Source organism: Sander lucioperca, chromosome 15 (genome assembly GCF_008315115.2).
Source record: "Sander lucioperca isolate FBNREF2018 chromosome 15, SLUC_FBN_1.2, whole genome shotgun sequence".
Lineage (NCBI taxonomy): Eukaryota > Metazoa > Chordata > Actinopteri > Perciformes > Percidae > Sander > Sander lucioperca.
In genome coordinates, this window is record NC_050187.1 from 11778639 (window position 1) to 11790782 (window position 12144).

At 41.2% G+C, this 12144-nt stretch overlaps 1 protein-coding gene across 5 annotated transcripts in view; it reads right to left on the reverse strand.

Moving 5' to 3' along the window:
- xpo1b (exportin 1 (CRM1 homolog, yeast) b) overlaps positions 1-12144 on the reverse strand; it is a 29077-nt gene that overhangs the window by 2147 nt on the left and 14786 nt on the right. For 4 of the 5 annotated variants that reach the window (XM_035992165.1, XM_035992166.1, XM_035992167.1 and 1 more), the window contains 17 exons: positions 10734-10782; positions 10517-10636; positions 10180-10308; positions 9930-10088; positions 9565-9762; positions 8851-8989; positions 7062-7243; positions 6545-6701; positions 6252-6415; positions 5962-6096; positions 5657-5849; positions 3549-3655; positions 2776-2970; positions 1885-2053; positions 1332-1466; positions 1057-1213; positions 863-959 (listed from right to left, as the gene is read on the reverse strand). In XM_035992165.1, coding sequence (XP_035848058.1) covers positions 863-959; positions 1057-1213; positions 1332-1466; positions 1885-2053; positions 2776-2970; positions 3549-3655; positions 5657-5849; positions 5962-6096; positions 6252-6415; positions 6545-6701; positions 7062-7243; positions 8851-8989; positions 9565-9762; positions 9930-10088; positions 10180-10308; positions 10517-10636; positions 10734-10782 — 2485 coding nt within the window. The remainder of the gene's footprint in view (positions 1-862; positions 960-1056; positions 1214-1331; positions 1467-1884; positions 2054-2775; positions 2971-3548; positions 3656-5656; positions 5850-5961; positions 6097-6251; positions 6416-6544; positions 6702-7061; positions 7244-8850; positions 8990-9564; positions 9763-9929; positions 10089-10179; positions 10309-10516; positions 10637-10733; positions 10783-12144) is intronic. The other variant, XM_031284111.2, reaches the window with a different exon arrangement.

Consider the following 12144-nt stretch of genomic DNA (forward strand, 5'->3'; position numbering starts at 1 on the left):
TGTGGAAACAACAGCTAAGCAGCTAACTATGTGGTCCCCGATAACCTCTGTGAGAAGAGACAAAGCCCGCGCGGCACAAACAACAAACAGCAAAGCCAGAGGTATGCAGGCCCTTGTTCACTTTAGTTTAGCTTATCAGCAAACAAATACACACGGATAGACAGTTCAAATATATTACATTCAATTAACAATATATAACTATTGTTTTTTTGGCTGCGTTTATGCTGCACAATGGCTGAAAACAAAAACCCCAACAAGGTCTGGTTGTTATATTCCAGTTAATTATCATGACACCTACATTAGCCGAGGCTATCCAAAGCGACTTATGAATGTGTAGCAGGGGTGCACGATTCAGAAAATGTCACGATTCGATATTGATTTTTAGGCTCAAGATTCGATTCAGAAATTGATTTGATTCAAAAATGATTGTCGATTAAAAAAATAAAAAATAATTCACGGGCACCCGGATAGCTCAGTTGGTAGAGCGGGCGCCCATATATAGAGCTTTACTCCTTGACGCAGCGGGCCAGGGTTAGACTCCGACCTGCGGCCCTTTGCTGCATGTCATTCCCCCCTCTCTCTCCCATTTCATGTCTTCATCTGTCCTATCCAAATAAAGGCTGAAAATGCCCAAAAACATAATCTAATAATACGATTCACAGTATGTAAATGTAGTTACTTTTCCCATGTGATTGCAGTAGACATACAATAAAAAAAATAAAAAAATAAAAACTTCTGGAATTCTATGAATCGATTTTGAATCGGTAGAGCTTGAATCGCGATACAAATGTGAATCGATTTTTTTTGCACACCCCTAATGTGTAGAGCATTGAACATGACTTGTGAACTTTGACAAACTCACCTTAATCTGGACAAGGAAGTCCCTGAGGTGCTCCTTGAATGCAGGAATATCCTGGTTTAAGCTGAACAACCCGGTCACAAACACCTTCACCTGAGCACTAGCGCAAACAAAAGACACACAGCCACGGTGGTGTTAGCAGATGTGTTATTTTACTGCAGCAGAGAGATTGTGCGTTTGTGTGTGTTGATACTCACTCTTGTAGGTGAGGGAAGGCAGTCTTGAGCAGGTTGGCCACGTATTCCTGGATGAAACCCTGGTTGTTAGGGCTGGCAGGGTTTAGCACTGTAGTGATCTTCCCTTCCTCCACCAGGTTGAACATGTAGGCCAGGATGGACGCATGCATCGTCAGGCCTGCAGAAAAACACACCAACACGCACCCTTTTACTAAAGAAACTTAAATTATTCATCACTGAAAGATGTTCGTATTGGAGCGTTCAGGTGTCCCCACAGCTCACGTGTGTCAGCTCACCGGCAGTATGTGACGTGTCAGTGACCACAGAGAAGATGTGTTGTAGGATATCACAGAAATACGTCTGGTAGAAACTCTGAGCGGCTGCTTCTTCCTGGGCCACATTCTGCAGCAGCGTGTACAGAATCTGCAGACCTGGATGAGCAGAAACAGAAGTACAACTTCAGCTTCCTACACATTGTTCGGTTCAAACTTCCTCACATTCCTTCCTCACAAAAGGAAGATTATACCTGTACGTTATAGCGGGGCCAGGAGCACGATCTGACAAGTAAAGATCAGCGAGTGCTTCTGAACATCGCCGACACGGTGTATCACAGTGCACCAGCTGTGTCAAATAGTTTCTGCTGTTTGAAGATTATCCCCACCTGTGAAACACTGTCCCCATGATATGATAAAACAACACCCAGATTGTTTTACATAAGTTGGTGTTCATGCTCGAGGCATTGTTGCTTAATATGAACATTAATCAATGTAGTTAAATATGTGTGTGTGTGTGTGTGTGCTTGTGTGTGTGTGTGTGTGTCTCTCTCTCTCTCTCTCTCAGAAGCCTTACCAGTATCAGCCACGTTCCTCATGGTGTGTTTGAAGGCCCAGATGATGGAGTCCAGCACCAGTTTGAACTGGGCAGGGGGGATGGCGAGGAATGCAGGGAAGCAGTGAGAGTTTACAGCTTGGAGCAAGTAGAAGAAGTGGGTCCTGTGCTCTGGAAACTCCTCAAAGTTCTAGCATAAAAGCACAATACAAAAAAAGTTGTTAGTTTTTAGTTGATACATTTTTTGCACTGCAGACAAAGTGCAGATCTACTTAAGCAAACCGAGACAATGCAGACAATGTTCATAACAATGTTCAACATCAGTGTTATTTTTGTGCCTCAGCTGTAATTATGATTAAATTGTTGCATTTTATCAAATGCAAAAAAATCAAAAACAAAACAACAGCATGATACCGGCATTATATATTGGCTGCCCTGCTCTCTAAATATTGGCACCGGCCATTGAAAAACCCATATCGATCGACCTCTACTACAAATGCCAACAACATCAAGTGTATTGAGAGACTGCCCTTTACTTTAAGACTACGACATGCGTAGGCATAAACTATATTTAAAACACTGGGGAATTGGAATATATATTTACAGGATACATATGGCTATAAGATGTAATCTGTTACATGTCATTGAAAGACCCTGTGCTGTATCATGTCCCAAGTCAACCCACTCATTTTGGATTGATGTCTTAAATACATTTTATCTTGGTTTTCTTCTGACAATGGCCCATCATGTCAGAGTGGACAAACATAATCAGTCCAATATAGCGCTCTGATTAACAGACTGCTGTGAAGGCCACATGATGTAGATCACTGTCAGTATCACATGTTTAGGTAAACTTTCAATCATACGGTTAACCAAAACGATGATCAGCCCACTTTTAATTTTTAAAGATACCTTGTTGATCATGTTCAGGGTGCACTCGAAGACGGCATCAAAAATCTGGGGTATCTCGCCGGTGATGTGTCCCCCCAGCTTGTTGACGATGGTTGCCATGGTGCTGAGGACCTCGGGCTCACGGGCAGCGGGGACATTGCGTTGATAGTCAATGAGGACGGCGTCCAGCAGCGGTGGAACAAAGTTCTCCCCAACCTGGAAAACAACAGGAGGGATCAGCTGGGACCAACAGGCAACAACAGAGGAAAATAAAAAAAACAGGAGCATCCACCTATAAAGACAAGTGCTGCAAAGACATCTACCTAGACTTGTTAAAGGCTCAGTTTTGACAGGTACATTACAAAAGGTGCAGCGATAATTTTTTGCATGTCTATAAACTAAGACACACGATGAATATTAATTGTTATGCAGATAAAAACACAGCTGAGGGCACAAACTGAAATCTTTATGTTTGATCTAAAAATACAAACTGGATTAGTTCTACTTCTTTTCTACTGTCAACCGTTTCATTGATTGCCACAGAGTGAAGTATCTCCTGCTGAGGACACGAGTAAAAATATATCACTGCTGTCTGATCAAGACCACGTTAAACTTTTTATTTTTATAAAAGTATTTATATATATATATATATATATATTTGTGAATTTAGCGTAGAATGTTCATCACCCCAAAAAGGGCTATTGTTCCTCAAGACAACTTCAGACATATTAGGTTTTCCTCTCCCGGGAGTGATGTGCCTTAACATCTCAGAGGATCTCATAGTGATTTCTCACCATCTGTGGGTCGTTTGATCGGCTGACCCAGCCTGAGATCAGTTTCAGTGTCTCTCGTTTCACTGTTCTCATACTCCGGATCAAGGGCTGTTTCGTCACCATCTCACCTGCAACACAAAGAGAAGACATATATGATAGGCACTACACAGAGAAAACTTTGTCTAATACAGTAATACATTGTTTTCTTGTGAGGATGTGAGTAAATGTTCTGCACAGAGCACATAGAAGGGGTCTTTGAGTACTACAAGGCATTTGTAGACATGCTGACTGGTTGAGCAGTGAAGGATCATGTTTGTGTGTCACAGTTTCCTCTCGTTTGCTGTTGTAGTTATGGTCAGGCACTTAGACGAAAGACAGCATGGTGCTGTAGCTCTCCCTTTGATACAATTTTTCTGGTTTACTAACAGTAGATGCCCACTACAGGACTTTAGCCCCGAATTTCGGGTCTCCGGCAGTTTTTGAAGCTCCATATGGGACGCAAATCCGCATTGGCTCAGCGCTCGAGCACAATGTGTGAACCGTTCAAAAAACGCGAGACTGGGGCGGCCTCTAGCTCACCCAGTGGGAATGTTCGCCCCATGTTGGCTGAGTCCTGCAGCGGCGCAGAGTTCGAATCCGACCTGCTGCCCTTTGCTGCGTGTCATCCCCCATCTCTCTCCCCCTTTCATGTCCATCCACTTATAAATAAAAGGGAAAAGCCCAAAAAAAATAATCTTTAAAAAAAAAAAAAAAAAAAAAAAAAAAAGACACATTCCAGATATCTGCCACACTAAATACCTGGAGTTGTCGGGGACTTTGCCGGGGAGCTACAGCCAATGAGAGTGCAAGTCACAGGCTGAGGGGAAACCAGGGTGAGGGGTCACCTGTACTTTACATTTTGCATTTGCAACACAGACCAAAGTTGTTGCACCTAGAGCAAACGGGCTAGATACGTGAATTCCAACTGGTAAAAGATATAGTAGTGTGTGAGCCCCTGTCGCCGGTCAGTCAGGTAGTGCGAAAACATGACAGCAAGTTGTGTAGTGTGCACACTATAGTACAGCGAACTGACGACTTTGAAAGTCTTTTAGTAGGAACTTAGCTTAAGCCATAACGACATTTAGGCCATTGTAGGTAATGTTGCGAATCATTAAGCAAGACTGCTTTATGGCAACTTTAGGTTTACAGAATTATTCTATCAACTTGACATTACATATAACTTGAAGATTTTTTCCTCATCCCGCAACCCTACAGGTAAGCAGGGTTTATCAGGTGTGGGGAGCCTGGCTTCAATCACAATTGATTAAGTGGTTCCTTTCTTTTGAAAAGCCATCTGCTCTGCACTGTATCATCGCTATTTGTTCCTTCTGTACAGCTCACCATTTCTTTCCTGCTCTGTATCAGCGGGCAATGTAAGTGCAGAAATCCTTGATCAGTACTGACAGACCTCATACGGCACCTCTCCCGCCATTTAAGCCCAGAGACTCAGAGATGAGTCACTAAAACAGGCGTATGCAAGGAAAAAAAAGGACACCGTATTGCTGGCCTACAAACAAAATGCCACTACTGAAGTGCATAAGTAAAGGTTAGAATAAAACAAATATATTGCAACTGTAGCACCAACCAAAAAAGTACAAAATGATAGTTTGTGTTAGTGAGTGTAGCTTAATCTTTCATGCCCAGGCATCGAAGGAATCTGTGTATTTTTCTAACCCCTCAACACACTGAGGCCAAACAAGTCCTCCACAAGTGAAAGGCACAACACAGAAGAGCAAACACATTAGGTTAGGCCTCAGCAGTGTTTAACTATCAATATACTGTAGGTTTTGAGGACATTTGTGTTCATATCCTAGAGACACAATGGATGATTTGTATAAGATGTTAAAGAGACTATATCTGTCAAACTGGAGAAACATCACTGAAAAGATGTAAGGGAACAGTGGGTCCACCTGTCTGCTGTAACATCACTGCCTTCATGTGCTTGGACATCACATTGTGAGGGCGCCTCAATTTTAGTCTATCAATCTTAGCTCATCACGTGACCTTAAAGCTGTGGTAGGCAATTTGTTTTTGGCGTCGATGAATCTACAGACATGTTATCAGTCAGCTGGAGGAGCATAAACACACACCTCCCTTACCATTTGTCTGAATGGCAGCAGAGATGTTCTCGCTGAGGCACTTGTAGACATTGAGCATGTCAAGGTAAATCCGACCGAGCTGGATGACAAAGGGGTGTCCCACAGCCTTACAGGCTCGGACGTTGGTCTTCAGGATGCTACCCAGCTGTTTCACAGTCTCTGGGTCCTTTAAGATGTCCACGTTCTGAGGGTGGAGAGACGTACAGATTAACACACTGTTTTTGTCTGTCATAGAACATATAGACTGGTATATTGGATACACTTTGTTAGGATGTGAGGGTATATTGTTCTCTTACCTTAGTAGCCTGCTGGATGATGCTGTCCCACACTTGATTGGGCAGAAGCATGTATTTTTCTATCAGGTGCTCTTGAACAGCCTGATCTGTCTGGGCCCCAATCATATAACCTACGGCCTCATAGAAGGTGTGCACCTGCACACAAACAGGAAGACTTGTCAGCAAAGGCAAATAAGAGAAATTATTTTCAAGCAGAATTGTGCTAATGACTGTGTCTCTCTGTGTACTCTGCACAAGTGTGATGCATCTCTAGAGATAATGAAAATGACAATGAGCATGCATTTGCTGACCTGCTGAGGTTGGAGGTCACAGATGATGGTGTTAATGTTGTTGAGGATCTCGTCGATGAAGGGCATCACCTCTCCCACCTGCACCTGGATAAAGTGGCGCCGGCACTTCTGGGCGATCTTGATGAATGTGTCACAGGCCATGTCCTGAACACCATCATGGGTCTCTGATGAAGGAGGGGCATGGAGGATGACAAGTTGGATCAAAATTGGCCATCATTTCAAAATCTGATATACATAGATCCAACCAATTTAAACCAATGCGTTACACTTTACAAAACCAAACCACCTCTCACCATGCATGAACTCAAAGAGTTTGTTGACCACAGTTTTGAGGAACTTCCAGTGGGCTCTGAGAAAGCGTGGATACTGGCCAACAATATACATGATGTTGGAGGCTATGATGGCCTTGTTGTCCTTTCCTCTTTTCTGCTCGCACAGACCCAGCAGATCCTGAAACAAACAGGACAAAAAGGGTTTTCAAAATCATTCACATGACCTGGGGTCAGTGTTTAGTGTTCTACACAATCACTTGAAAAATCATTCAACATCAAAGTGGTGTCAATAAACACGTGACCTGACCAGAAAGGAAATGATGAACTGTAATCTATTATTGAAACCGAGCAGCTTTAAATGTTTACTTGGAATTTGAATTATAATGTTAAAGCATTTTTAAAGTCCGTAATTTTACTTTTTACAGATATCTAAACGCATTGTAGAAGTTTTGGTAGATCTTGAGCTGTTTAAAAGTAAAGTACTACAACAATGAGCATGTTGGTCCCTTTATACCACAAGTTCAGGGCTTTTTTGTACCTTGATGACAGTGACCAGGAACCTCTTCTCGTCTTCCTCGTGCATAGCCCCACTAATGGATCCGATGGCCCAGCACAATGTGTTGAGGTTCTTCCAGGACCATTCGGTGCCGTTCACCTGGTTGTGAAGCTTTTCTGTCATTATGCGTTCTGTGTCCGCATAGTCCAGGTGAGTCAAGTACACTGCAGGATGGCACAAAGTAGATTTGTATTATCAGTATGTGTACCATGTATGGTAGAAAAAAAGTGTATGAACAGACAGTAAAATTGGTATGCCAGTGTGGAAATTGACACAGATCAATATATCCATTAAACTCAAATTTACCAGCAGTATTATTCTATGAGCCTGGAGTCTGTATAATCATTTTTGATCAATCTATTTTAGGTAGCCAATGTTACAAGCAGCCAATAGTAAAGAGTATTAGCATCAGGGTTGGGAGGGTTACTTAAAAAATAAAATAAAAAATAAAAATGTCCTGTTAAAAAAAAAAAATGTAGTTAGTAATCTAATCCACTTATAACAGTATTAAAGTAACCTAACTTGATTAGTTTCTGTTACTTATGGACCAAATATGGGCATGAGTGATGCACAGTGCAGTTCCCCTTTTCTGCTTTGAACACAAAATAATGACGAAATTTCCACCCAGTGAACGCATTTTTCTTTTTTTTTTTTTTTTACTAACGTTAGGAGGCAATCATAACGAATTGGCAACTGTTAGTTTATGGTTTTGCTCGAGACCAGAGTTGTGTTTTGTGAGACTCGTGAAGGGTTGTAATATGTGTGCATGTGCACTAAATGTATCAGTTATCTGATTAAAGCTATTGTAGGCACTGTATTTTTGGGGCCGTTGGGCAAAAAATTTAATAATAATCTTTCAGCATACTGTAATTCAATTGGTCTGAGAAAACAAGACTTCTGCACCTCCTCCTTGTTAATTACGTAATGTCGTTCCTGTATTCTGTTACTCCCCAAGCCTGATAGGCATCAAGCTTTCTCTACATACATCCATTTTCTTCACAGCTTATCTTCAGGTTCACAGGGGGCTAAAGTCTATCCCAGCAGATACACCCTGAATTGATTGCTGGTTGACGAGCTTCCAAATTAATCTAACTTGCACGTCTTTGAACAGCGGGATAAAATCGGAACACCTGCAGGAAACCCCTGAGACACAGGGAGAACATGCAAACTCCACACAGAAAGGCCCCAGCCAGCTGACAGCGCTAACTACTAAATATTTTGGCAGTGTTGAGTAAAATTAACAAATGTTTTGCGAGGATTTAGCCTATGTAATCAGTGGGTATGCATGAAGCTGCATTATCAACAAGTTTACTGGATGGATGTAAATAAGAAGCCATAAATAAATCATATAACTCTTGTAGTTATGATCAATTAAAGCTGCAGTGGGTAGACTGCAAAAAAACTGCCAGAATTTGAAGTGGAGTGAGACCTCTTCCTGCAGCTCTCCCGCTCCCTTTTTTGTCACAAGGGAAATGCATGCGCAGAACAGCCAATAGGAACGCTTTCTCTCTCTGAATTGACCTGTGATTGGCCGAAGTCTTTTGCGACGACTACATTTTCTAAAAGCCTGAATACAAAACCAAGACGAGGCGCAGTTTCCTCTCAGACCTCTTGAATTACAATATGCTGAAAGATTATTATGGAATTTTTGCACAGGGACGCCAAAGATAAAGTGCCTACCACAGCTTCAAACATTGCATTTTTGTGGCCAAGAAAAAGTATGCTAAATATAATGGCAGTGGACTTAGAGGTTCTTATTACTAAATCATACCAAGGGTTTCCCTCATGTTCTTGTAGAGGTTGATGGAATCGGTGTCCTTCATAAACTCTCTGACCACCTCTCCCTGGTCATTCTCCACCACCAATACCTCCTCGGGCTTGGCCATCCGACTTACCATTAGCAGACGCACCTGTCACAAGAGATAAACACCTGTCAGGGCGTACACACAGCGAAGAACAGCCTCACTACACACACACACAGAATGTTAAAGGATAATATACATTACGATAATATGTTGTCTACGGTCATATACACACACACCACACACTATGTTATGGAATGTAAGTTATAAATCACCGAAGAGAAAAAAGTCTGTTGTTATTTTGCTGTACTTAATGCTGCTGATATTCAGTAATGTTGTAACCCGCAAATCTTTTGGCAGCAGTTTAGCAGCCACCTGTTGCTTGACCAGTGCCAACTGATTCTAATATGACTGCGAGCTAAAACTCTACTGAAACCCTTCTGCACCTACTAAACACTTAGCTGCTGTGCTATCTTGAACTTCAAGTAAGAAATGTTTCTTAAAAGAAAACGTTGCATTGACAAATTGAACTACAACAATGCATTAATTAATCATATTGCATCATATAACATCAATGTGTATGTAAATGTCATCAAGTGGCAAAAGAGACAATGCCAATCAAGGCTATATGTGTGTTAATTCTTCAATAAAGCAGTTAAATGAAATGTGGCTGTGTGTTGTACCTTGGAGAGTACAGGCAGATAGAGCTGTCTGCGTGGTGGCACGTCAAAGTGCTGGTTGCCAGAGAGCAGGGGGGACGTGGACGTAGAGAAGGGACTTTCTCTGTAGAGCTCAGCAGCCAGGTGGTTCCAATACTCCAGACAAATTTTGAAGATCTCAGTCTCTTCCACCTCTGACACCAGCAGCATGTAGTGGAGGGCCTGGGAAAGGACCAAGGGAACCATTAGACAATGGATGCAGTTATCTACACAAGACTTCCATTTGTTTACTCTGCAGTATTTTTGTCCCATTTTTCCTGTGCAGCCTGTCTAGACAAGCCGTTACACCACAGCACTGTGTCCCTGTGACTGACAGTATTCTCTCTTACCTCCATTAATGTTTCTCTGAGGTTGAGCCGTTTCTCGATGAGCTGCCCGTGCTCTTTTAGGAAAGTACAGAGGAACAGACTGAGGTTCTGGATGAAGTTCTGCTCATCATCTTTCCCGTTAGCGTAGGCCAGACGAATGTTGGTGTTCAGAGGCAGCATCTGCATGGATATGGATCAAGATTGAAATCTCAATAAACATCTTTAAAAGAAGAAATGGGAATCTGAGCACTGTGTTCTTAGCCTAACGCACCTGTTTGAGTTGACACATGGTCAGGGTGAAGAGTGTGACAAACTGCTCCTCATACTGGCTGACGCTCACACCGGCAATCTCTGTGAGGCACTTCAGTGTCACATTGCGAAACATGGGCACGTTCAAGAACTGAAAACCGTTTAAAACAGATGTTTAGTTAAAGAACAATTTGTGTGTGTAACTAGCAACTATTTGTAGTATGTTTAAGCTTGCTTGGTATATACTTGCTGGCTTATTTCACAACTGCCAACAAATCCATGGATTTGTCTTGCAAACAATTTATTGTGACAATTCAAGTCTACTTGTTACGTGACGCTGTGTGCATCTGCGTACATACCTTATACACCAACGTGCTGATCAGTTTGGTTTCAAAGATGTACCCCAGAGGAATCCAGTTGAGAAAACGTAAGAGGGTCTCCAGAGTAGCGTGGACCAGGGGGGCATTCTGGGAATTTTCCTAAGGTGCAACCAATGAAAGGACAAACTCTGATGCCTAACTGATGAAAAATGATTGTACGCTAATGCTAAAACGTAAGAGATGAAGATTTCCATACCATGACAAACTGGCAAAGCTGGAATATCTGTGAGAATTCATTGCACATGCTGAAATAAAAGAAGACACATTATGGAACATACTGGATGCACCCAACACATTTTGATACTGACATTTTAGAGATCTTCACTACACCATTATTGTGGCCAAAACAATTCACGGAAACAAGATTATCGCGTTTTTTGGCAAATAAATTACAAGCAATGATTCAAAATAATGGGAGTGTAAGGAGGAGAGAGTCTGTAATCAACCATAACTGTACAAAAAAAAGAAAAATAATTATTCTGTCATCTCATCTGACATGATTTTGCGCAGCTGGCGCCGTGTCGCAGCAGTAGTAGCCACTGCTACACACTGTGCAAGTAGCTAGCTAGCAAGCTTTTATACAGTCTATGCACTGGATTTTAAAAATTATTATCATATGAATATTATTAACATGATATCAATATTTCATTTTAGAAATATCATGGTTATTGTCAATACAGGTATATCGTGACACCCCTAGTAGGATCAATGACGATGATGAATAATTTTATTTTGGTTAACATACATGAAAGAAACAATTATTTCCCACAATTTGCCACGGTAGCTAACCGAAAAAGGAATTATTATTATTTTTGCCTATCCTATCCCATAATCCCTATAGAATCACCCAGAAATCCAACATAACTAAATGAAACCAAATACTTGAGTACAATCCTTAATAATAATGCATTTTACAATTTATATTTTAGTCAAATAACTTCATAACCGTTAATTCATTTAGATTTTAAAGCTTTTTTGAAACTCGACAGAGACGTACACATTTTCAACTCATCATTAAGTTCATTCCATTACTTAACCCCCAAAACTGAAACACATTTTTATTAGGGCTGTCAAACGATTAAAATTTCTTAAATCGCGATTAATCGCATGTTTTATCACATGATTAAAATTCTATTATTTTGCATTTCAGAACTGTTTTTAAGAACATATTAACAATGGAAAGCCGTTCTTACCAGTGTATCTTGATTGGGAATCAAATGAATGCAAAGAAAGTGACTTTATGAACTTGATTTTAAGATTTGTATTTGTTTATTATATATTTAATCTAGTCACACATTTGAATTTAACAACAACTTTGAATGCACCACAAGGCTGTAAATTACCAGTTTCATTGAACGCACCGTCTGTGTTTTTCCGACAACAGCAGCTGCAGATTGTTACATCCCGGTGTCGGAATCCTCTACAGTGAAATACAGTCACACTTTACACCGTTTAGCGTTAGCTGTCAGCATTGTAACCGTGTTTAATCCAGCTATTAGCTAGCGGTAGGCTAACGTTAGCTGCTGTCGAGGATAGTGTTAACTAGCGTCATGTGCAGCGATGTTTCTGTTTCATGTAACGTCCGTTTTCAGAGCATCAGAGAGAAG